The sequence below is a fragment of the Ceratosolen solmsi genome, unplaced genomic scaffold (genome assembly GCF_000503995.2).
Source record: "Ceratosolen solmsi marchali unplaced genomic scaffold, CerSol_1.0 scaffold1, whole genome shotgun sequence".
NCBI classification, from domain to species: domain Eukaryota; kingdom Metazoa; phylum Arthropoda; class Insecta; order Hymenoptera; family Agaonidae; genus Ceratosolen; species Ceratosolen solmsi.
The window spans coordinates 1,636,957-1,663,300 of record NW_011948415.1 but is presented as its reverse complement, the minus strand read 5'-3'; the positions used below and the strand labels follow the sequence as shown (position 1 = coordinate 1,663,300).

At 47.1% G+C, this 26,344-nt stretch overlaps 1 protein-coding gene across 1 annotated transcript in view; it reads left to right on the top strand.

Moving 5' to 3' along the window:
* Nucleotides 1–26,344, top strand: part of LOC105368544 (T-box transcription factor TBX20) — a 60,960-nt gene that overhangs the window by 29,297 nt on the left and 5,319 nt on the right. The window contains exons 4-5 of the mRNA XM_011507567.1: nucleotides 9,956–10,117; nucleotides 10,695–10,771. Coding sequence (XP_011505869.1) covers nucleotides 9,956–10,117; nucleotides 10,695–10,771 — 239 coding nt within the window. The remainder of the gene's footprint in view (nucleotides 1–9,955; nucleotides 10,118–10,694; nucleotides 10,772–26,344) is intronic.

Here is a 26,344-nt window from a genome sequence, read left to right as displayed (position 1 = left end):
TCTCTCTCTCTCTCTCTCTCTCTCTCTCACACACACACACATCATAATCTCGGTTCATCTGGAACTACGTTTACCACGGGGCAGGATTATTTATACGCCGTCGAAAATCTTTTGAAACTATTAGTTGGGGCATAACGTGTGGCCTTGCTTTTGAAAAAATATTGTCGTTATAAAGCTCTGAAAAGTGGAATGAAATTAGCCTGGAATGATGACGAACGCAAGTGGAAGTAAAAAGTCGCTACTTTTATTTTTGCACCGTATACACCGTCGCGAAATGAATGGTCTCGCGGAATTTCGCAACGACCAATCGATGCCTCATTATACATCGCATACATTAAGTATAGTATGATGCGTATGTGTATTATGCATTTTTAATCCGAAGGTGATGAAGTTGGGTATTAGAGTTGGAAAACGATTATCCGACATATGGAAATTGTATTGACGTAAGTGTGCGCGGTGAGACGGAGAGGGGCGAAAAGCGTATGCGGCGATAACTCGACAATTTTTATCTTTTCTTACATAAAGAGAAATACAAGAGAAAGAGAGGTGAGTATAATGACTGAAAAAACCAACGATGCAAAGTTGGATAAGTCACACGCTTTCAAGGCTGACGGGAGGGTTGTATGTGTGGCGGCCGGGGGGAGGGGGGTGACGCCTTGGAGACTCGCGCCCATAACAATCGCCTCGTCTCGAAATGTATCGTCGAATAGGATGATGGCGATAATGACGACGACGACGACGACGACGACGACGACGACGACGACGACGACGACGATGACGACGGCGACGACGACAACGAGGACCACGGAGTTTTCCAACCTTGGCCACCTGCAAAGATACGCGAGTGTGAGTGCCTCTCTGCCGACGACTCTCGGAGCGAATTCTCGTGCACTCGATGAGCTGACGTCGTGACGCTTCCACGGTGGTCTGGCTTTGCACGCGATATGAATTACGAGTCCGAGGACATCCAGGGGGTCCGGGAGAGCGATTTTGTCATTTCGCCGCGTGAATCGTCTTGGCTTTTTCCTCCTTGCCGTTGTCCTCGCTCATTCATAGCTTGCGTCAGTCGACGTGGAGCAACATGGAGCGACGTGGAGCGACGAGGAGCTCCCCCAAAGGAGAGGTTCGGTAATGGAGAGGCGGTCCGCATTTCCCTCGCGTATTACTTACCACCTCCGAGTTTCCTTATCTTACTCGCGCATACGCACACATTCTCGTTCGTGCGTGCAAATAGAAAAACGTGAGCTACGCGCGCGTGCGAGTGTCGTGTTACGCTGGGTGACTTAATGAAATTAAGTGTGCATGGGAGCTCGTTTGAACTATCGTCTCTCTCTCTCTCTCTCTCTCTCTCTCTCTTTCTCTCACTGCCACTCTCATTGAACGATCGAGAACGCGTTCTCACGATCTCCCGAGAATGTCCCTTATTTTGTGACGGCGTTATGTCGTGCTGCGCAACCACGAGGGAGAGGAGCGCGATGAATTTGATTCAAACTAGGAGGAAGAGAAAGAGAAAAGGGAAAAACGCGCCGACTGGTCTCGTGCGAATGCTAATTTTGCCGCGCGAAACTTTGGAGAAAGAAAAACAAAAGGGGTCGGGAGAAAGCGAGAGAGAGAGAGAGAGAGAGAGAGAACAAACGAAGAAAAGAGCATAGAACGGAATAAAGAGTTCGGTAGGAAGGTCGGGTCGATGAAAAGAATAGTCGTGCGAGTCAAATGCGCAATCAGCTGTTTGCGTTTTGCGCACTCAACGTGCGTTTGGTCGCATTGGCCTCTCTTAGATTCGCATTGCAGCATCGAATGTATAAAGTTTCTCCTTTTAGAAAATGCAAAAACCAGCGTCTAGCGAGGCTGCGTATTACCATATCATATGCGATGCTTCAAAATGCGAGAATACGATTTTTGCTTTTTAGTTGTGTGCGCTCGTCAGTGACGTCGGTTCGACGCCGATGCTGCGAAACGCTTAGAAATCGCAGTCGGATACATTTTAACCGTACTCTCGAAAATATAATGTGACGCTTCATGTTTCCAAAGCGCTAAAAATTGAGACGCGTAAAAGTCATTCGAATGATTGGAGAAATGACAGGGCTGCCACTTTGAATTTCAGCGGGTATATTTATTTTCTGAATCAATTCGCTGGTATCTTTGGTACCTCTTTGGATGAATCGTAATTAGCAGGGGAATTTACCGATTGCACTCGCATCTGCATAAATGGATTTTAAGAATTTTATTAATTATCTCGACTTGCTTTCTCCTCTTCCCCGGCGAGAGTCCGTAGACTTTAGTAGCCGTAAAATAAAAAAACAATTTGGATGAATTATACCTGTTATTCTTCCATTCCCCCGCACTCGTAGAATCGCAAATAAAGACTTGGGTGCAATGTGTACATACACGCGCGCACGTATACACCGACAGACAGACAGTCAGACGGATAGACAGACAATCAAGAATAAGTTTCTTCGACAGTCATTTCCGTATATCAAGACTCGCTTATTTACCTTTTCTCTCTCTCTCGAGCGCGCGCCAGCACATTTACAAATCCTCCTCGTCCCTCCGCTCCCGCTCCCGCCCCCGGCCCCGCCACCCGTACACGCACCGACATATATATATATATATATATATATACCAAATCTCTCCTTTTCATATCCAGGGAGTATAATGTAAGATCATCCGCGGAAACGCGCTTGGCCGTTATCGTCAAACACACGTCGTTAAGATATGTTTATTAGAGTCGCTTATTCGGAGACAGAAATTCGAATGGTCGCGCATTTCCAAGTGGTTGGTGCGTGAAACGCGGTATAAAATATATGGAAACGCGCGCGGCCAATGGCCCGACCATTTTAACACTCCCTTAATACACTGACATTGGCTTTCAACATTCGCCTCTTGCCGAGACGACGAGTGATAAGTGTCCGGTCCCCTCTCTATCCCAGCCTCTTGGACTCGTCGTATTTTTCATAATTTTCGAGGATTAAAATAGAGATTTGAGCGGGAGCCTCGCTTTTTTCTTCCTCTCCCTACGTATATCTCGCTCAATCCCTCCCAACGGCCGATTCTACGACACACGTATTTACATATGTTAAGTTCGCCAGTTGTAAATTGTACGCTAATCTACGTGAGTATTTTTTCTATTTTTTCTTTCTCATTTTATGGATAATATATATCCTTATACATTTTATTATACGAGCCGCTACAATTGACGCAAGCCATCATCTTTCAATGAAACTTTAGTCTCTAAGTACTCTGTCGAGTATGTTTGTGATAAATCTCGACTAATAGAATGATAGGAATCATACGTAAGACTGCCGATTATTTTGATATTTTCATCGTAATTAGAGAATTTAAATAAAATGCCAAGATGATGAATGGCTTTAAAGGTAGAGGCGGATGTTTATATTCATCGCAAGCACCGAGGTATTCCGCGTAATTATCGTATGTAAAAAAAAATACCACAGATACGCAGCGAAAATTGTCCGCGGATTTAATAGCATATTTACATTAGAATTTCCCTCTTTGTCCTATCTCTTTGCCTTCCCTCTATTCTCTTAATTTTCTCTTCATCTCCTATTTACCTCTCGCTTCCACGGCACTCGCTAATCCAACGGATCTTCTCATCTCGATATTAGAAAATTATGCAGATGATGTTGCGCCAAGGCGTAAGGTTACTACCGATAAATAGTGACTCTATATGAGCGATAAATAATCACGATTGGGACGCTTATGCCTACGTGTGCTCGCAGATGCCTGAAAGGTGAACCAAGGCGGAAGAACGAAAAAAAGAAAAGAGAAAAGAGAAAAGACAGAGAAAAAAAACGGAGCTTGCCTGCTTATGTCTGATATATTCGTCTTTATTATTAGTTTTGGGGCGCATTCGAGAGCCGTTCGCTTGCGATTTTACCGCGATGAGAGGAAATAACAGTTCTCGCGTTAATCCGACGCGATAAATTCGTGGATTCCTTCTTCTTCGTGCTCGCTTTGTACTATCTCTCTCACTCGCTCGCTCTCTCTCTCTCTCTCTCTCTCTCTCTCTATCTCTATCTCTCTATATATATCTCTCTCTATCTCTCTATCTATATCTCTCTCTCTATCTCTCTATCTATATCTCTACATTTATTCCCTTTCTCGGGCGAAGCGCGTAAAATATAAAACTCATCGGATTCGTCAAGTATAGTTTTAGAAAGTATACCTTTCTTAAGTATAGGGGATCCCACTCGAAATCAGGTCTCGTTCTTTCGCCATCTAGCCACGACTCAATCGCTCGTCATCCTGCACATTTCACGAAAGCTGACAACCGATTATTCATTTCGAGCGACTAATTTAATTTCCGTGAATAATAATTTCGTTAGATCGCCCAATGGGATTTATGTTGAATTACAATTGATGCGACGTGTCCCGAATCGTGGCCCGAGTATTAATTGCGATTCGCAATATCACTCAACCGTAAGGCCCACGCGATATCGATACATTATTGTTCATAACTTGACGGACATTGGAAAATTAGCCGGAATTTTTATAAAAATTCCTTTCGCAATCACACATACGAGTCTGAGGAAAAAACAAACAAACAGATAGATAATAAAAATAAAGTACCTTGCCTTAAATAAGCGCTTATTTATTCATTAATAATAATTCCAGACGAGCTATTCGCGGCAATGATACGACATATTGATTTGACTTGAAAAATGCTGATTGCGCATCCTGATTAATATTAATAAGCCTGGAATACGAATCGAATGGTAAAAGGAAGTAAGCGAGCGAATATATCAGAAAAGCCAATGAATAATCGTTGAGCCGGTTAACGACGGCAATGCAGCATCGATCCTTCACGTCATTTTAGCGACTTGAACGCCTCGGCTTTTCCAGCGGCCGTAGCCAGCAGTTACGAATAAATGTATGAGTGTGTCGGATGGAGCTCGGGACCCTAGTGGCGGCGATAGCTTCGATCGCACGGGTGTTGGAGAAAATTGGAAAAAGAGCCGGGGCCGCCGCGTTGTACGGCGTTGGGGTGAAGGGAGAGAAGAAATGCCAATTGGCGGCTAGGTCTCGCTGAATTGAGCACGCGCGCGCGAGGCAGCTTAATTAGCGCTATCGGCCTGGACATACATTGCGTAATTGGCGTGATTATTGTACGGCGAGTAGCGCGTAAACGTGTCGCCGATAAACGAGGGTAATGCTTTAATAAGCGCTCGCGTCGCTTTCGCAAAAAAGGAGCGGGCGAGAGGTAGGGAGAGAGGGAGGTAGTGAGAGCGAGCGAGCGAGCGATTCAGATGTTGGGGAGGGGAAAATGGGAGGAAAATGGGTGGAGGGAAAAAAAAAAACAGGAACGACCAAGAAGTATAACGCGAGGCGAAGTGTATTAAGCGCCAAGGAGCCGCCACCACCGCCGCCGTGAAGAAAAGAAATTCCTTGGTGCGTGTGCGTAACGCCGCCGAGCCGCAAAATCCCCGAGCGGCTGTTTTATGCGCACTTACGGACTATTATGTGCCTCCGTTATAACGCGAGCGCGAGTCTGAGTCGCAAAAAAGCCGCATAAATCGGCCGTTTAATGCCGCTATCAACGTGTATTACATGGCTGGCGCGTTGTTTGATAAATCGCCACATGCAAATCGCCGGCCCCTCCTCTCTCACTCTCTCTCTCTCTCTCACACACACACACTCACTCTCTTATGCACACTCACGGTGCACATACACACGAGTAAGTATGTACGTTGGACAGCAAAGCATTAACACCTCGCACCTCGCCATCGTGACTTAGACGTGTAGCACTCAGTTTCTTCTTCGCTTCGTCTTCTTTATCCAACGTTTTAATCTCTCGAGAGTGCATGTAGGACTCGTGCTTGTGACCACATACGTCTGTTTCCGATATGTTTAGCGACGGAAGAAATATAGAGGGAGAGAGAGAGAGAGAGAGAGAGAGAGAGATAACTAATGTTTCACCGCTGCAGTCCTTGTGCAGAATTGCGTAACAGTTTTTGCAAGCGGCTGGTCGATACTTGTTTTGAACGCGGGAACTTTTTCACCCGTTTTCTTATCGGCAATTCGTCCGGTGGACTGATTATATCATTTTCTACATATTTAATGCAGATTTGAAAGATTTCCCTTTTTGCGCTTTGGTTACGCAATATGCGAAAGATGCTGGGCGATACGCAAACACGTATTGTCGTTTAAATGGGTTTTGACGAGTTACGCGACGATCGATTCAGATGATTTTTGTTCGGCTTTATGCTTTATGTGTCCATGTGAAACACGCGCAAACCAGTCATAAATGTTTTTCGGCCAAATATCACAATTTTTCTATCGGTTTTCACAACAATCCAACGACATCCTCCTATTTTTTAATTACAATGTAATTATAAGACGTGCTCGTGTATTATTACAGTGTTAACAATTTTAGTATATAGTTTTTATTCCACAGTATAATGTATTCAGTGTATATATAAAGGATATCGATTATCATCAGAATTTGAATAATAATACTTACAACGAACAGTTCAAACTTTTTTTCAATCGAGCAATTATTGATTGGATTCTATAGGGAATGAAAAAAAAAACAAAAAAAAAAAAAAAAAAAAAAAAAAAGAAAGAAAGAAAAAGAAAAGAAAAACATTGATGAAAAAAAAGATGTTATAATTCCGTAAGTGAGGCAAACGTTCGTGAACCAGCCATTTAGCATAACACGAAGATATAAATTATCAATAATTTATGCAGTCGTCCAATTTTGTTTAATTACTTGCGTCCAGTAACGCCTTATCGTCCGACATTGAATTTCTAATGGGAAAAATCATATTTTTTTAATTTTTTTATTCTATTTCAAAGAGCCGCAAAAACAGAAAAAAACAATTTAAATCGCGACAAAAGAAGTCGAACTGTCGTCGTATTGGTAATAACAACAATTAAATGTATTTATGCTTATGCGATGTGTGGTATAGTGTCGTAGTGCAAGTAATCGAGTGTGGAAACCAATGTTGACGCCTTTAACGATCGATTGGCATAAAAGAAGGAAAAAGTCCGAAAGTGACGGTGGCGAAGGTGGCGGCAGCGGCGGGAGGGGTACGAGTCGGTTATCGTTGGTCGGCGAGGGGTTGGGAGGTGGCGGCGGTCGATCGGTCGATCGTTCGGTCGATCGTTCGGTCGGTCGGTTGGTCGGTCGGTCGGTCGGTCGTTCGTACGGTCGGACGGTCGGACGGTCGGCTGGTCGGTCGGCTGGTCGGTCGATCGGAGAAGATGGAAGCAAGGTAATGGAGCGTCGTCGCGCAATCGCCGCGAGAAATCAAGCGGCTGCAATCTCGATAATATCTGGAGGCTACCTAATACAAATCCGGGGATGGGATGTAAATTGGGCCTCTTTTCACCGACTTTTCGGCATCGGAAGCCAAGTGAGTTATCCGGACTGGAGATGTCCGACAGGTTTATCAGATGAGCGCCGGCTGCGCTCGCCCTCCTTCGCCGCGTGAGTAAGAATAGTAGGTTCCCCCTACAAGGGCGGTGGACGGTGGGCGGGGAGGGGGTGGGGGAGACGACGAAACGGGCACCTGCGGCGCACGAAGGGGTTGTTCTTTTTTATGCGCGCGAGGTACGCCTATTGTCGTCGCGTGAAGAGAGGCGATTTCTTCTTGGCTTTATCGTCGGCACCGCTTTTTCCATTAATCGGAGCATCCCATGCGCGCAGCCTCGAAATTTCCTAATTATAGGGCGTAAGCCTGGGGCGGTGGGGCCGGTGGGGCCGGTTGGGCCGGTGGAGTGGCGCCGCGCGCACGCAGAGCCGTTATTATGAAATTATCGCGAGGAATCGCGCTGATTTTCCTTTAATCGGAGACTTTTATCGTTTGGCTTTGTTAATTGCCGGTAGCTGGGGCCTTGTTGTTATTTTCGCGCATCGACCACCAATGGGCAAATGGCGATGGTATCTGCGTACGTCGGCAACGGGGAGAGAAGACAGTTTTTCGAGAAAATGAAAATTACCGCCCCAATGGAGTGCGAGCTCGAGTGGCTCTTGCGAGCCCCTGACACAAGGACCACCTCACTCCTCCCTCACTCTCTCTCTCTCTCTCTCTCTCTCTCTCTCTCTCTCTCTCTCACTCTCACTCTCCTTCTCCCTCGCAATTATCCTTCGGGCTCGAGGTGTTGCATACGCGCATGCGTGCATGCAGGCGTCCCTCGGCGATCCGAGAGCAGGCTCTTATTACCATAAATTCGAAATGAACTTGAAACCCGCGTCGAGTTATACGCGCGACGCGCACACGTTTGTAGCTCAGAAGGAGACGAAAGGCAAAGTCGACCTTCCTCTTCGTCCGCTTCTTATTTCTCGCCTCGGTGTGCGCGTGCGTGAGAGCGGGCTGTGGCTCCTTATTGTGGCCGGAGCGCGTGGACGCGAGGAGAATGAGAAGGAGGGAGAGGAGGGATGAGGCGCGAGAGCTAACGTCGTCGCGCTCGATGTAACGAAGGACTACTCCTCCAACTCCTTCGCACGTAACCGCTAATTATGTGCTGGCCGATGCGTCCTTCGAAATAATGGCTAAAAAGGGTAAACGTCTTCTGCGTTCGCACTTGTAGCTGCTTCGATGTAGGCGGATAGATCCCGAGTTCGTGGATCGTGGACGAAGTGGAATTTGGTCCGTTACCGGTAATCAGCCACTTCGGAGAAATTTTTTTCATCTTTATTTTTTCTTTTTCTCCTACGGGAATAGGATTTAGATGCCGGCTAGGAATGCGCGTGGACGAGAGGAAGGCAGATTTTAATGCCTTGATATCGAATGCTTGTAATTTGGATATTATTGGCGTGGTATTGGATAATCAACGCAAAGTCATTTTTAATCGAGATTTTCAGGGGATATTTCCTTATTGCGTTAATATTTAGCCGAATGTGCGTGCGTTTTATTGCTATTGCTTTTACAAATACAAACTTTTCTTTCAAGGGTATGGAAGAAAGAAATGCTCATACAGTGGGTGCAAATAAAGATATACAAAATATCTATACTATATTTTCGTTTTGCATGTGCGAAATTGTGTTTTTTTTTTAATGCTTATACGAAGTAGTATTTTTATGTTTATAAATAGTGTGATGGTGGATGTGTAAAATTTAACGAAGTTAGATAACGTTAAATAAAACAAAATTACTAAAGAAAATATTTTACGTCCGATAATGTTGTGTGAATAGAAAGATAAGAGATACAAAAAAAAAAAAAAAAAAATCAAGTAAGTTGTTTACACATTTTGGTGTATGAGCAAATCTTAATCGACATTTCGTATTTTCTTTAAACCGCCCCACTTTGATTTACTAATATCTAAGCAGCGTAACTTTATTGCTATAATAAAATGTCACTTTTTTTCGCCAATGCTATACTGTCATTACATTTATTTATGAACTTATGAGTATCGAGCAAATATTGACAGTGGATGTTACGTTAGCTGACTAGCAAAACTTGTTTTACAGAATTCATTGCTATTTCGATACAAAATTTATAACGCCAAAGACATGTTTTTATTGGCAGGCATAATAATAATATATCGAATCTTGATACTAAACCGACGAGATCAATATATATATATATATATATATATATATAGATAGATATTGATGGTAAATTTTTCGTAATTGCTTATTCAATTCATTCCTATATTTTTAAATGACAATTGTAAGAAGCGAGCATTTATCGATGTTCTCTTCGTTTGTCTTCATTTCATGTGCAATTCTGGGCTACGCTATAAAGCCGTAAAATATATGTCTCGAGGCGTATTATTAGTAGCGTTATTATTTCATTTGGTTATTGAACCGATGAAACGGTCGATGCTAAAAGAAATAGAAAAAAAGAAAAAAAAAAGAATGAAGAGAAGAAGATGAAAAACAGGTAGAATTACGTGAATAAGACGGTGGCGATTTTCGTAAAATTTTCGTGCGTTCAACTGTTTTTTTTTATCCTTATATAACCGCAGCTTCTCGTTCCCTTGTATTTTACAGATTATATTGAACTCGATGCATCGATATCAGCCGAGAATACACTTGGTGAGGTGCAGAAACAACGGAAAAGCGCAAATTGCGGATCTCGAGAAGGAGGAACACAAGACCTTTATCTTTCCCGAGGCAATTTTTACGGCCGTCACAGCCTACCAAAATCAACTGGTCAGTAGTTTAATGTATTATTTTTCATATTTTATCGTAAATTACATGAAGGAGATAAAAGATGATTTCGAATCGCGAGACATTCGAGCTTATATTTGTAATATCGACGATAATGTTATCGAGCGCAAATGGCGCGCTTTACTTTCAAACGTTCGAAATGAAATTAGCCTCGTCTAGGCCATTCGCGCTTCAAACAGAAGTAACATTTTTTGTTTCTTCGTTCTCAACAAAGTGAATAAGAACGCGCGCGCGCGCAACTAACTTGATTACAATGCACATTATAATTTTATATCTCGCTGCTCGGTAATGCAATCGCATTCCCAATTGGGTATGTTAATAAATTTGACCCGTTAATTTCTCGCACTCGACGATATCGCGGGATTACGAAGACGTAATTATGAAAATTCCAACGAAACACGAGTACCGATAAAATTCATAAAACCATTTCGCGTGTAATCGCTCAGAACAACCAAACAACACATCACCATATATCACCATATCACACGCGCGAGAAACCCATCGTTAGGTTTATTAAAGGACAGGAAATTATAATTCGTTGTGTCCAAATGACTTTCAGATAACGAGGCTGAAAATCGACAGCAACCCATTTGCCAAAGGCTTCAGGGACTCTTCGCGTCTAACGGAATTCGACCGGTGAGTTTTACCTACCTACAAACATTAAAACACACATCGCAAACACAACGTTCGTTCGCGCACTCGCACAGGGTTGAGGAGAGTCACGACTACTGCGTATTTCCAGTCGACGCTGTAATATACACGGTAATTCCCGATAACGGGCTTCGACAAAGTCCTTAAAATAACTTCATATGGCTCGGCTCAGCGCCCGCGAATTATCCACCTATATAAGAGTGTATAATGCGCGCGAGCACGGCATTCGAGGAGGAAGGAGGCTCGAAGGAGGCTCGAAGGAGGCGTCCACTAAATTATGTACGATTAAATCGCATCCTCGTAAGGAGGCAGTTTGTATAACATGCTTAATGCTCCCTGGCTTGCGTAAGTGTGCGTCACCGTGTACGTGTCGTCCCGATTATAGGACGAGTCGACGGGCGCGTTATGCGCGATATTGAAAGCTCGCGCAGCTGCTCGTCTACTTCGCGATCCGCGCGATCCAACACGAAAATGGGGGAAACGCTATCTCGGCGGAGCTCCCCGTCGAGCCACTTTGTCCTGTCTACTCTTTAATAGGATAATCTTTGATAGCGCGATCGAATGCCAATGAATTGGGAAGAGGTCGCGAGCCTATGATTTTGTCGATAACGCGAATCGTTATGTCACGGTGCGACCGATAATTTTATTAGATAACGACACACGGCTAATTGAAATTACACCAACAAGTCCTATTGCGCACGACGACCGGATATTTATGGGACCATATGAGGCCGTATGTGCACGTGTGCCTACGCAATGCTCGTATCATTGAAATTTTGCAAATCTCGCAAATAATTCATTCGCGACGACTAGCAGCAGATTAGGCGTAACGAAACGAGCTCGCCCGAGTCACTGCACAATATTGAATTATCAAACGAGATAATTCATTATTTCAATTTTTCACGAAGCGAGCTAATATCGCCTTCGCTTCGGCATGAGAATAATGTGCCTCGTGAATTATTCATACTTAATTATTCACAGTTTCAATAATATCGAAATAATGCGCATGCGCGCGCGCGCACGTATCCACATATAATCATAAAATGATTAATTAAATCCGAGATCCAAACGAAAGAAGCGTGAGATTTTTTGCTTATAGTATTAAACAATTATTTTTATTGTAAAGCCTTGTGTGAAAAGTTGGAATCATTCGTATGCGATAAACTCGCTTTGAATATGCAAAAATTAGAGAAAGCCAAAAATTTTACGTATATTCGATCGGAAAGGTGGGCATCCGCCTGTATAATAAATTGGAAACAGTATGAAAAAAAAAAACAAAAAAAAACAAAAAAAAAAAAAAAAAATTAAAATAAAAAAAAAGATAAATAAAAAAAAACAGATTACGCGCATTTCCGCTTGAACATTTCTATTAATACGGATTGGGTCGTAAGACTTTCACTCGGTTGATTCCGAAACCGAATATTTCATTAAAAACTTTGCCGTCTTTTTTTCCACTGTTTCGTATTTTTTCATTTTTTTATTTTTCACTTTTTTGTTTTCTTGTGTTTTCAAACATAATTCTCCCCACCCCCATCCCCACCCTCCTTACCAGCATCGCATCTACCACTTCCACCGCATATAAAACATAATCGTCGAATGGCAGCGGAAGAGGGAATAAAAAAGCAAATCGGCGATTGCAGCTTTCGATAATACGAGCCATTCCTAAGGCTGGAGAGCACGCACCGACTAATTCGACAGGAGCGTAACGCGCATAAACTGCAGCGGAAACTAATTTTCTGCGCGTAAAATTATTGGCGCCTGCGTATGCGTGCGCGCGACGGTGGAGTAGGGGGAAGGGCGAAAAGAGGGGTGAAGTTTTTGTGAAATTTTAGCGGGGCGCCGATGACTCGGCAATCGAGACTCGTGATCGTCTCGCGAATTTCTCACGCGATTTCCGGCCGCGGATGTCTCACTCTCGCGGCTGACGGCAAAATCGATGCAGCCGAAATCGCGCACGTGCACCGCGCCGCGAAATTGCGAAACACGACACCCTTGGATTTGCCTCTTCTCGTTTTCGCTCTCTCATATCGTTTTTCGCGCTTTGTTATTCCACGTCCCCGCGTTTCGCTCATTTCGCCGGCAACGCGACCCAGTGCAAACGCTGCTGCTGCTCTCTCTCTCTCTCTCTTTCTCTCTCTCTCTTTCTCTCTCTCTCTTTCTCTCTCTCTCTCTCTCTCTCTCTCTCTCTCTATCTCTCTCTCTTTCTCCCCCGTCCCTCCCATATCCCCTCCCAACCCGCAACAACCATACCTCCCTCACCAACCCCACCCCCAATCCACCATATCCCCCTATAGCTCTCCATCTCCCCGCCCCTCACCAGTCAACCACCACCACCACCACCACCACCACCACCACCGCCAACAATTCAACTTCATAATTCCGCGCCTTCCGCTCCTGGCTTTTCTCATTTCTTCCTTTTTCTTACTCGCTCCCCGTCGCGGGGCTAATTCTCGCGCGCGCGTTCCTTCTATTTCCAAGATTCATAAAGGCCCGGAGGAGAGCGTGCAAAGTGCCATTCGATCCGGCTCGTTTGAATTACACCATCGACAGTTTGTATCGTTTTTCGACGCCCTCGTCTTCGCCTACCTCACGCTTTCGGCCACCACGCCGTCCTCCACGAGAATCACATTAAATGCGCTATTAAAATGCAATCAAATCTTTTACGTTTTTGCACACGCATCTACCGCGACCACCACTACTACCTCCATCACCATCCTCCCTCGCAGCGCTCTCATTTACTTTTTTTATAGAATCCTCCTGTGCCTGGAGAGAAAATTAATTTTTTCGCTCTGCGCTCCCCACTGGTCGTGCGCCAACGACTGCGAGTACGACGATAAGCCATCATACGTGTGCCCTCGCTTGTGCTTTGTAAAACGGGGGTGAGGAGAAAAGGGAGGATGGTTTAATCGACGGTGGCGAAATATCGTTGGTCTCGCGGCGAGTCGCAAGCCGAGCGAGAGCTTTCGATTGATCGTTGGATAATATTTATTCGCCACGAAGGCGGATAGTGAAAGTTATGTAGAGACTGCCACTGCTCGAACGCTACAATGTCGCTCGGAAATTGTCATTGTGGGACGGCGGACGTTTCACGCATAGCCACTGCAACCGTGTAATTGGATTCTTTGGGGATTTCGTTACACGAGCGACTGTTATGGAGGGGGTGGGGGGTGGATTCCCGGGAGGAAATAATAGCTGGGTCACAGCCGACCTTAACGAGGCTGTATCTCTTGAATAATCGGCGGCGCTTACAAATGTAAATGCGGAGGTGGATAAGCCGCGAGATGTCGATCGCGGGGACCGATGTTACGGGCGCGGGTCACCGATGGCACCGCTTCCCCTTGCCGACTCACGACACTACGGAGGTCTTGATTGTCGAAGGCGCGCCGCGATACTACCTCAAATCAACACCTCCGTCGGCTACGAGATGCTCCACGATCCTGGTCCAGCAAAATACTGCCGAGTCACTCGTGTCGTTAACGCTACTTCTCACTCGGGGAAAGTCTGGTCGTATACGAGTTGTTACACGAGACCGCCTATAGCTAATGCGCTCGTAGATGAGGTTGTTAGCGCGGACCCATATACTCGGGGCAATAATGGCGGTGCAATAGGGGCGGATCCGGTTGATTTTAAAATTCGCGTCGATCGGTGGCGATAAGGTGAGAGGTGGGAAGCATAAAGACTGGTGCTTGTGCGGCCGGGAAAGCGAGCAGCGAACAATACGTAGGAGGGGCAGGAGCGGGGTCAGTGGGTGGTTGGATGGGGGAGGGGGTGTGGGGAGCCTCGCGCCTCGAGCTATTAGAACGTTTCAATTATCGGGGATGGATTGATTGCGCTTATTAGCAGGACGTCTCGCGATAATCGTCCGAAATCCGGTGCAAGAGGTGTTGGGAGGAGGTCGAGCGACCGCGGCGGGCCCGGGCCCGAAAAGTGGTCGGAGGTAGCCGGCGGCCCGGCGAGCGGCTAGGAGCGGGCAGGAGAGGGCAGGAGAGGGCAGGAGAGCTTCGAAATTATCGGGAGGTCTCTGAGGCATATTAAAGCCTTACACCTCGCACACACGCATGCGCCCGGAGCCTCCTTCAGACACACGTCACGCGGATTCTCGGCTAATGCATCCTTGCCAATAACGCCCTCACACCCTCTCCCGCTCCCTCTGCCACCGCCACGCTCCCCTTATCCACGTCATCATTCGCCGTCTCGCTCGCTCCTTCATCCTCTCCGTCGTTCTTTTTCTCTCATACTTTCTGCACCTCTTCGCTTGAGACTCGAGCATTCGCGCGACTTCGGCGGCGGCGCGCCGAGTTAATGAGAGAGCGGCACTTACCGGGGCAATACGGCGCGCATGCGCAACGCCCACTTCGCGCCGGCGCTGATAGATAGATGCTCCTCGCCGCCAGTTTTTTTCTTTTCCTTCACCCTCGTCGTCGGGAGGGAGGTGGTGGCCCGTAACTTTTTACTCCTCTTTCATCGGGACGCTGAAAGACCCTCTTCTCTCTTCTCTTGTCTACTCTTTCTCCGCCGCGCCTCCCTCCTCGCCCCGTCCCGTCGGCCGATCACCCTTGCGCGTATATAGAAGCTTTTTTGTAGCCAACTGGTGCGCGTACCTTCGCTATCTCCCTCGTTCTTCTTCCTCCTTCTCTGTCCCCTTCCTCCAAATATCATCGTACTGCTCTCTTTTTCCCTCTTATTCACTAGTCCTTGGCGCTGCAGGCCACGATGAGAAGGTGGCGGTGAAGAAGAAGAAGTTGAAGAAGGAGGAGGAGGAGGAGGGCAGGGCATTCATCTATATTAGCTTCGAGAGCGGGCGGCCTGTCATTACCGCTGCCGCTCTTTCGAGTCCTCTCACTCTCAGACCCCTTCCTCCCTTTCGCTCTACACCCCACCACCATTTCTCGCCTCCTCGACTCATCTCCCCCTCCCGCTCATCCCGCGTGTTAGCTCCTATACGGGCCTTTATCTCTTCTCATCCTCTGTTTTTCTTCGTTTCGTATATAACACCTTTCGCTCGGCTTCTCCCGTTTGCATCGGCTTCCGTCTTTTTTCACCGGGCTAATCAACTCCCTCCCATTCATTCCGTCTCTCTCTCTTTCTCCCCTCATTCCCCTTGTCGCTCTCTCTCTCTTTCTCTCTCTCTCTCTCTCTCTCTCTCTCTCTCTCGCTTATGATCGTTCTTCCATCTTGCCTGGCTTAAACCCTCGTCCTTTTTTTCGCACTCGTACCGAGAGCTTTGTATCACGCTTTTTCTATCTGTTCCGAGCTTCGTTAGCGCTATTATTCAAATTCAGCATTTTAGCGAAGTCGAGTATTTATTAGACTTACAACTAGCTTTAAGACTTCCTAATGCGAATATCGCATTTATGACGAACGAGATTTTATAACTATTCCTTTAATATATCGAATTCACGAATTCGTGATTCTTTTACATTTTGCGCGATGCTGAATAATCTCAATCTCATTTCGGTACAATACTTTTACATTATCATTCGAGGGCTTCAATCGATTATATCAACTTTAATTGTTTATATCAATGACAATTGCTTTCGACGTATAACCTTCTTTGTCGATTAAACTCTACTAGAGAATAACCTTCACTATTATCTTCCATACGTTTTACTTCAGCTACGATTTACATGATTAATTACATAAACAATTACATTATCTACCAATGCATACAATTTATTACATAAGCGCGCATATTTTAATAAATATTTCAATAAATAAAAACTAAAAAAAAATCTGTTTCCTTCCACTCGAATACGCGAACGCATTCATGCACTCATGACCTATCGACGTACTAATACGTATAATGTGAAGGTAACGATAAATCACAATCTGAGCAAAATAAAAAAAAAAAATAAATCAAATAAAAAATAAAAAAAAAAGAATAAAAAAAAAAGCAGAAAAACCAGCGATATTAAAAAGTGAACGTAGTCTTAGGTACTTTAAGCACTTTAAGGGCTATTAATTTTGCAGGAATAAAAGTATATGTTTAAGATAGATTTGTCGTAGGAGCGAGGAGGAAAAAAGAGCGAAACGAAAGCGTAATTTCTCTATCGCGACTGATGAGAATTTCGATACTTGAAGCATTACACGTTCATGCCATTCCGGCCTCCCATACGCCCGTTCTTCTTCTATTCTTCCACTTCTTCTTCTCCCGCTTCAACTATCGCCGCTCCACGCCTCATCTTCTGCTGTGCCGCTTTTTCTCGCGGCACCATTAGCGAGACGCATTATCGTGCATACGAGTGAGCTCTTGAGCATGCGGTACGACTCCCATCGTCCGAAGAAGAATGAGAAGCGATGAAGAAGAAAGAGCGGTGGCTAAAGAAGGGGGACGGACGGAAAAAGAGAGATGAGAGCTAATAACTGCCGTTTAAAACGCAAAAACAAAGGCTTCGCCGCCACCGCAGCCTCGCGCCTTCGGTCGAAAGAGGCCGTGGAGAAGGACGATGAGAAGGTGGAGGAGGAGGAGGTGGATGAGAAGAAGGGGGAGGACGGGGTCGGAGAGAATCGGAGGCTTCAATATCGGGGAGCGAGCGAGCGAGCGAGCAAGAGAAGCGTCAGGGTTATTACCGGATCATTACCTACTATATACCCTACCGTGCGATGGACGATGAATGACGCCGCCGTCGCCGCCAACGCCGAGGACGTTGACGACGACGACGACGACGACGACGACGACGACGACGACGACGACGACGATGATGATGATGATGATGATGGGTTTGAGTGTCCGGTCACGCATACACGCGTCTCGTCGAGTGTCCATGGCGCTTTCCTCGCGATTCAATGTTAATGCTTGTGCCGATGTTCGGTAAAGCCTTGAGAAAAATCACGAGACAAGGTGGCACCGCCGGTGCTGCGAGAGCCCGATTAACGAGATCTCCGTAGTCCCGGACTGCTAATGCGTTCGCAATTTCCATGTGCGCGATATGAGCCGAAAGTTTGCGAAAGTCCAGAGTCGAATTATCAATTGAAGCACTACTTCAAAGGGCGCGGCCCGACGTCCTTTCGCAGAAATAGACTATACTCCGGACCCGCGATTACGGTAACGCGCACACGCGCATTTACGAGGCTACGTGCGCGTAAACGTACGCGCGATGAGGCATCCCGAGTATGTGCCTGGAGTGGGATGGAGAAGGAAGAGGTGGAGGAGATGCAGGAGATGGGAGAAAGGAGAAAGAGCGCACGCGGTACAGCGGCGGCGGCGGTGGCGGCAGCCGGGTAAATTACAGGCTCGGGCACGCGGGGTATTTTGTTGTTTTGTTGTTTTTCAACGCGCCGAAAGGAAATGAGCGAGCAAACGCGTCACGCCACCCCGAACCTGCTAATTTCTATTCATATTTTATGGCTATTAATTTCTTTGCTGTTACACTCGCGTATTTTCTCCCGTCTCATCTCCCTCGCTCGCACTATCTCGATTCCGTCTTTTTCTTCCCTGCACCTTTTATTTCTCGCGTGCGCGAGCATCTTCCTTCCCACTCCACACTTTATTATATCCCAGCGTAGCTGCTCCCATCACAGTGGTCTTCCTTACCGGCTTTCTAAATCTTACTCCAAGACCAAGTCGAAGGACCAAGTCGACGAGGCCTTCGAAGACACTTTCATGAAACTGCATCCGTCCGGTTTTCGCACCTGGGACGAGTCTTAATATTCAATTCCTCGAGTTATTCATTTCTCAGATAAACATATGATTTTAATATCCTGCAGTTTAAAGCATTTCAAAGCAACCTATGTAAATCCTTTAACATTACCATTTGTATTTAATTAACGCATATACTCGCATATGCGTACGAACATACATACACAATCGTATTAATTGACTAGATTTATGATGTAACGATGGAGGTAAAATTTCTTTTCTTTCATTATCGTTCTTACACCGAATGTTTAATCTGATTAATCGTTTTTGCGGCGAGACTTTATTGTTGCTTAATATCTCATGTTCAAAACCACATATAAAAGAAATATATAAAAAATGCTCTTATTACATGTCACATTTATAAGATTCTTTTCGTTCTCTCTCTCTCTCTCTCTCTCTCTCTCTCTCTCTCCATTTTTTCTTATGCTATTAAAAAAAATAATTATAATGAAAGTAAGAGGTATTTAAATTCAATCGAAGGTGCAAAAACAGTTAGCGATCACATATTTTCATCGAGCGTCGTAGCCATGGAAATGCAAGTGGAAAATTGCCAACGCGCATAATAATGAAAGTGCTCCTTCGAATCTAAATCCGACTTAAGGGTGCGAGCATACGGTTCTTTGTCGGCTTGGCAATGGAGAAAATATGACGAGAAAAGGCTAGAAAAGAGGAAAATGAAATGAAGAAAAAAGAGAAGAAGATAAAGGATGAACGCACTTGCTTTTTCGTTGTTCGTGCTTTTGCATTTTCTCTTCGTTATCGCGTGGCCGAGGTGAATTGCGAGGTTGGGGCTCGATATTCCCGCGTCTCAATTAGAAAACTTTTTCCGGCGATTCGCGTGCATTTCCACGGAGCGAGGAGGCCGGCCGAGGAGAGCGATTACGAGCGTCGTACATAAAAGCGCCATCACGCAAATATTATTTTCTTGCGAGGAAGCTCAACACCTTCTACTGCTCTTCATCATTATTATCGTCATTACGCCTCGCCGACACTCGGCTCTGGGATTTTCATTGCACCGGGCGATTCGGAGAAACGCTTTTCGAAAATCTCGCGCGCACGCCGACACCGAACGCTATTGCACTTTGTTCGTGTATGAAAAGCCAAAATCCGTGAACGCTCCGGCTCGTGCAGAAAATTCTAGAGTACCAAGGCTGATTATCTTCGTTACCGAATAAAAATGTCTTTCTTCGGTTCCTCTTGCCATGTAATAATATTCATCATCCCATTACGACTCCTCGTTAAGAACTCGCCGACAAAGTAACTATTTTCCCGTAAGGCAGATTTCGCCCCGATCACTGCCCAACACTTTGCCTCGCTCTCCTCCTTTGGCTGCTGTCTCTCTCTCTCTCTCTCTCTCTCTCAGTCCCCACGGACGCTACGCTGCAGTATTCACGCATGTCATTCACATTATGTTGTCTCTCAAAACGTCTCGGACATAAGCTTTCGAACTCGTGCAAATGGCAAGCGGGACGAAAGAAACTCAGCCAAATGGCCTTTACCTTCTTAGCTAAACAAAATTATTTATTCATATTCCTGAATTGCTGCTATTTAATAGTAAATTGTTCAAATGCTCGTCGCCACTTTCATATCGGCCGTTTACGTGCCAACCAAGTGGCCGCAATTACGTCCTCAATGTTATTTCGTTAATATTCCGAGGCTCGATATATGATTTTCGCGCCATATGTGCTTTCACGGCACCCTTCCTCCTATTCTTCCACCGCCTCTTCCTTAAGGCTCTATTCCCTGCGCAATAAAAAAAAATCCCCGACTCTCCATTCGATTACATCAATTTACTAAATATTCTTCGATTAATTTATCGCGTAATCTTTGTTCGTCGTCGCATTAAGCACTCGCGCACCCATCACCTATCATTGATATTACCATCGAAAAAGTGATTTATCGCTTTGGCGCGCAAAACGCGAATCGCTTTATCTCGGACTATGTAAATGTTCCGCGCCAAATGGTATCGCGCAGCTCTATAAATTAGCCTTGGACTAATGGGCGCCGATAGGACTCGTAATCGCGCATTCGTCGCGAGCGCGGCGACAAGCACCGTCGAGCTCGACGTTACAATCGTCTCGGTGATGTTTTGGGCAAGAGTGAAGCCCTCCCTTGTAGAACCTCGTAGCTAGACAATTCTTATTTTTTCTCCGTGGAATTTGGGAAATTGCTGATAATGCGCGCGGCCCTCGCAATCTGCGTAATCGCAGCGCAGCGCTGCACGCGTGAGACAGTCGGCGGGGCCCCATCCTTTTTGGCGATAATAGAGCCGAGGGTTATTGGTGTCGGGGTCTTGGACGATGTGGATGCCAAGGGAACGGGGGAGCACATGAGTTCGACGTGGACGGCTCGCGGCAGGGTGCAACTTATGATTATCCGGATGAATCCGCGCATCGGGCCCCGAGGGTTGAAAGCCTGCGGAGATGTTCGAGAAATAATGGGACGCGCGGATGGTGCCCCTTTCACGCTCTCGATCGCCGGTCTTATGAGAGAGCGCGTAAGTTCGTTGGGCACGAGGCCGGTTAGGGCCGCACGAAGGCCCGCATCGAACGCTCCCGGCACTTGCTCGGAGCCGATCCTCCGGGGGAGGTGGGCCCGTCGCAGGTGCGCGCGGTCATAACGAAAGTCACCGGGCCGCCGCTTTCGTGCCTTCGGCATCCCGCCGCTTATCTCGCCCTCTCCTTTCCCGTCATTGTTATCGAGGAGACGCGGTCGGGTGCATCGCGTGATTACTCGAACGGGCCCCGGCCTTTTGACGGGCCCCTACTAATTCCCCGGTGCCGCGTACGCGGGGCATCTGCATTTTAAAAGGGACTTCATTTTGGAAAAAGAGAGCCGTTGAGCTTTCGATTGGTGTGCGGCGAGCGCGCGCGTCTTGGGTCCGTCGTTACGGGGCCCGACGGTGGTAGCTGGAGTTCGCACTCGCCGTGCGATGTGCAATAAACATGTTGTGCATTTGCATCGGCTTATGCCCGGGTATCTCATTTTCTAAATAGATTTGTTCCATTTGCATTCAAATGCCGCGGGTAATCTAATTCCCGGACGAAGATAAATTAGTAAAATAAGCATTATTTCCGCAAGAAGTAATAATGAATAATAATATGCGACGTTGCATTAAAGCGCAATTTATAATATTTTTTAATGGTTGGGATCGTACATAACAGATAATTTTACATATGATTTACCGGATTGGGAGACTTAATTTGTCATATATCATTGTAAGCGCCATTCTCATTATGCACGTAAGGCCCGTTATTTATAAATTTTGGATCTCTTCCGCCAGCGGCGGTGCTTATCTCGACGACTTTTTCGCGTAATGCGTCTCGCTATTAACACCTCCGCTTCTTCATTGACATTATCTTCTTCCCACCACCCACTCCCACTCTCTCTCTCTCTCTCTCTCTCTCTCTCTCTCTCTCTCTCTCTCTCTGTCAGTCCCACGCACTGAAAGGATCCGATTGGCGAATGGAAGATCAGGTGTAATATTTGGAAGCGGATATAAACATGGAAAATGTGGTAGCAATAGCGATCGGTATCGCGAGCTTGCGGAATGCGTGCGGAATCGAGCAGGAAAAGCAGCTTGGGCGCGGCGTGATGCGCGTGTTGGTGAGAGAGAGAGAGAGAGAGAGAGAGAGGGAGAGAGACAGACAGACAGACAGACAGACAGAGACTCGGTCATATGGAAAGGGCTACGAGTGAGAAAACGGCGTAGGATACCGTAAGGCAGGAGGAACTGGAGGCGCGCGAGCGATTCCTCTATCAACGGGAGATCGGTTGCGAAGTAGCGACTATGGAAAAAAGTGCGCGCGCTAAAGAGAGAGAGAGAGAGAGAGAGAGAGAGAGAGAGAGAGACAGCGGCCTTGGTCGAGTGGAAATGCAGAGATTTTCTTCGACGTGAGGGCGGCGACGAAGGCGGGCGGAGCATCGCGTGAGAATCGCGGTTGGGACCGAATAAAAGAGGGCCGGCGGACGTGAACGGCGGTTCCGCTTAAATTAGCCGCGGCGATTTTGCTGTCGCGGCCGCCTCCGGGGTACGTGCGCGAGGTACGAGCGGATAAAGCCCGACGGGATTCCCGTGGCCCCTCCGCGGCCCCGCGATTACAGCCTCGCGTGAGCTGCGGATAATTCCAGGTCGAGCTGCGAGACGGGCCGGGCGTCCCATGAATTAACGTCTATCTAACGGTCGCGGATGGGTATTTCCAGTTCGCGCGCAACAGCCCGACATTTCGAGGGGAGTGAGGAAAGTTGCGCGTCGCCCTCCGCCGGGCGAAAAGGAAGCTCTTTTACCTCGTTTTTTTATTTCCGCCGGGCGAAAAGGAAGCTCTTTTACCTCGTTTTTTTATTTTTTTGTTTTTTTGTTTTTTTGTTTTTTTGTTTTTTTTTGGTTTTGTTATCTCTCTGTGGCTCTCTCGTCGAGCGGCCCGGAGAGTGACGTGCGCGGACTCGCGTGGTTGCGCGATCCAGCGCCCCTGATTTTATATCGGGATCTTCGTCGACAAGTGATCTGGACATGTAATAAGAAGTTATCCGAGCGCCCATCTCGACGGAATGTAATGTACTAATGCCTATGTAAATAGCCGATTATTTCCTGCACGCAGCTCGCGTCTCCCGAGCAAGTAATTGACGTGGTTTTGCATATTAATGCTCCGCGATAAGGAGGCTAATTATTAATAAGCGAGCGATAAGGATTAACAGTCAGCTCATTAATTTAGCATACTGCGGGGCCTCGTCAATTAAAAATCAATTCGATGCTCGTCGGCCACCCGTGTAAAGTACTCGAGCTTGAAATTGAGGCGAGAACGTGGCGCCACTCGACGATTCGCGCCAATCCCGTAGACGTCGTTAGTAATTAAGATTCGGGGTGCCCTGGCAAAAATAGCAGCGCACCACCCTGGCTTGGATGCTATAAAAATTAGCGACGGCGAAATAAGCGCGCATCCTCCTCCATATCGGCCAATTGGAGTTTAGGGCGCAGGTACGTTTATTGCGATGTAACGAGGAGTGCGGTAACGATGTGGGGTTGGTTGGGTGGGTCGGTGGGATGATGCGGGGAGAGCGCCGTTGGCCACCGTGCGTCGGTCGTAATCCGCGGCCTTGTCGCACTTGGTCAATGGCGCAGTCTCCTCTGCCTTATTGCCGAGATCGCGGCTCCGAGCCAGTCATTTCCGGGGGAAGCGGGCCGCAGCTGCGTTAGTTCAGGTATTCATGCCGAGGCGACGACGCTACTTTCGTTCGCGTCACGATGAAGCAATTTTCGATCGTGGACCTCGCGACCATCGCACCGACGGAAGCCGGAGAAAATTTTACGGACCTCGTTAAACGAGCTCTTTTGTTTCGTTGCGGGCCCGTATAACGGGGGCATTGAATTTCGCGCGGCTGTGCGTCTGTGGTTCTGGCGGCGGATGAGAATAAGAGAAGAGGAAAAGGCTGTCTGTCGGAGTCCCTTTACTTTACTCTCCCCCACCCCCCTCCTACCACCCTCCCATTGCCCCTGTATCCCTCCTCGCCGCTCCGCTAGGGTCGCTGAAAAATTGATTTCCGTTTATTAAATGGCGATGAGTGGCTGAACGCGGTTTCGCATCTTTTTAATGCTGATCAAGCAAACGTTTCGCGTGACTTATCGATCGAGCGTTTCACTTTAAGCGAATGAGCTCGAAATTACATTTGAAATAACGATCGCTGAATAAGTATCAAGAAAATAGGTTATATCAGCGCTCAGAAATAAATCTTCGTGCGAGTCTCGTAATTAGCTATGCAATTATTACGCACGAACGGATTTCTTCTTGGGCATTTTTATAAAACTTTCTCAAGCCCACTTTATATTGAGATAATCATTAATAATGAAGTTGGAGCACGCAGCATTGAATTCATATTTCTCGCTCTTACATACACACGCGACGAGGAGGAGGACGGCGACTCCTGTATTTAATTTCAATTTTTTGCCAATATGTATGTAGAGTGCGAATGGCTCGTAACGTTCGATCGGGCACTTAATTCACAAAAAGAGAAAACAGAGTGACGCGAAACCGGCGGCGACGCCTTATTTTTAATTTATCAGGCTGAGGAAATGCCGGAGCCTCGATTCCTTTCATCGCGTTCGATTGTAAAATCGCTCCTCTTCTCGTCTTCTCCGAAATGAAAAAAGAGAGAAAGAGGCGGGAGGAGACCTCGAGGCCCGAGGCTGCTCGGCGATAATGTGCGCGCTCGCGATCCTTCTTCTCGCGCGCAAAACTGGACGAAAGAAACGAGGGAAAAAAAAAGGCGCCGGGCATACAGTTAGCTCGGTAACACACCGCAAAAGCGCTAAAAGCGATAATGCCCGCAAATGACGGCGCGAGCGAGCGAGGCGAACTAGCAACGCACACATCCACACGCGCACACGCACACGCGCACAGAGAGAGAGAGAGAGAGAGAGAGAGAGAGAGAGAGAGAAGGAGGGAGGGAGGGAGGGAGACACGGGTACAGGGGACACGAACGGAGGCTGGAGGTGATACCCTGGCGTAATTGCGTGCGCAGCGACGTGTCTGTGTCGCGCATTGATTTGCGAGGGCGTTCTTTGCCCTCTCCTAAAACCCACACCACACCGATCCCGCCCCGAGGATGCTGCGGATAAAAGGGTCAGGATGGAGAGCGTGACAAGCGAGAGAAAATCCGCTCGTATGGCAGTCGTCGGTGTCGAAGGGAGGAAATAATCCGGTGCGTCGACGAGAGGAAAGGGGCGATGCTTCAGGTTTCGCTCTTTCTCCGTTCGCTCGCGTGATATGCACCGATGCACGCACGCACGTACGCACGCAGTGCCAAAACACGCTCTTAGCGCGGCATTTTTTATATTCAGCAGCTTGTGAACCTCGGCTCGTAGGTGGTGCTTAAACGCCGGTCCGCGAGGCCCGCGAATAAGAATAGGCCAGTGGAAAAAAAGAGACTTTCTCGTTTTTTGCCTCTGTTCCCCGCCTCACCCGCCCCGAATCACCCAAACACCTCACAATACCCCAATTCCCCTCCATCCCACCTTCTCTCCTCCCCCCCCCCGCCAAACAATCCACCGCCCGTTCTACACTCCACACAGGAACGGCGTACGGGGAAAGGCGCCAATTTATCCAGCGGGCATTTATCATTAGTGGGCGAGGTTATTGCGTCCTCGTGAAAAGCAGCCGTGCTAGTGGAAATATTTATGGTTCGTGAGTGCCGCTCCTCGGCCGCTCGAAATAGACTTAATGCGCCCGATGGCTTCGATACTCCGCCGTCGAATTAAGACATTAAATATCGGCCAACAATGCGCCAACTAGCGGTGCAATGATATTTCGAGAGCGGATTGATACAGAAAGGGGGAGGGTGTACGAATCGGGTCGGGTTGTCGAAGCCGTAAATCGCGGCTCGCGGCGATTAACGATCCGCGTGAAACTGCCGGACGTGCCATTCCGCCAAGTCCACTTCAGTTCCTCGGTGCACCGGTGCTGTGGGATTGGTGGTGGAGTGGGGTGGAGGGAGGCTAAATAAATAAACGGTGGCGGGTCTTCGCCGATGAAACACTCGACGCACTCGAGTCCGGCGACTCTCGGGAAGATGCCGCCGCCGGAGCGACTCCTGGCTTACGTCGATCGCCGACGTTGAGTTGTCGTAGGGCGCGGGGGCAGGTCGAGGAGTGGAATAAAGTTCCCGCGCGTGTGTGGTCCGAGCGGCGCGCGGCAATTTTTCAACCAAGTGCCATCCCTGCCCTCGTGGTATATCTGTGCGAGGAATTTCCACGCCGAGGCTCCCAGACCCCATGAGCGCAATCGATGAATCGCGCCGCGAATACAAGTTCGCGCGCCCCCGTGTCACGGCCTTTCACACAGCTTAAACCGAACCGTCGTTGTTTATTTTTTTTTTATCGTTTTTTTTTCTCGTTTTTTTTTTTTTTTTTTTTTTTTTTGTTTTTT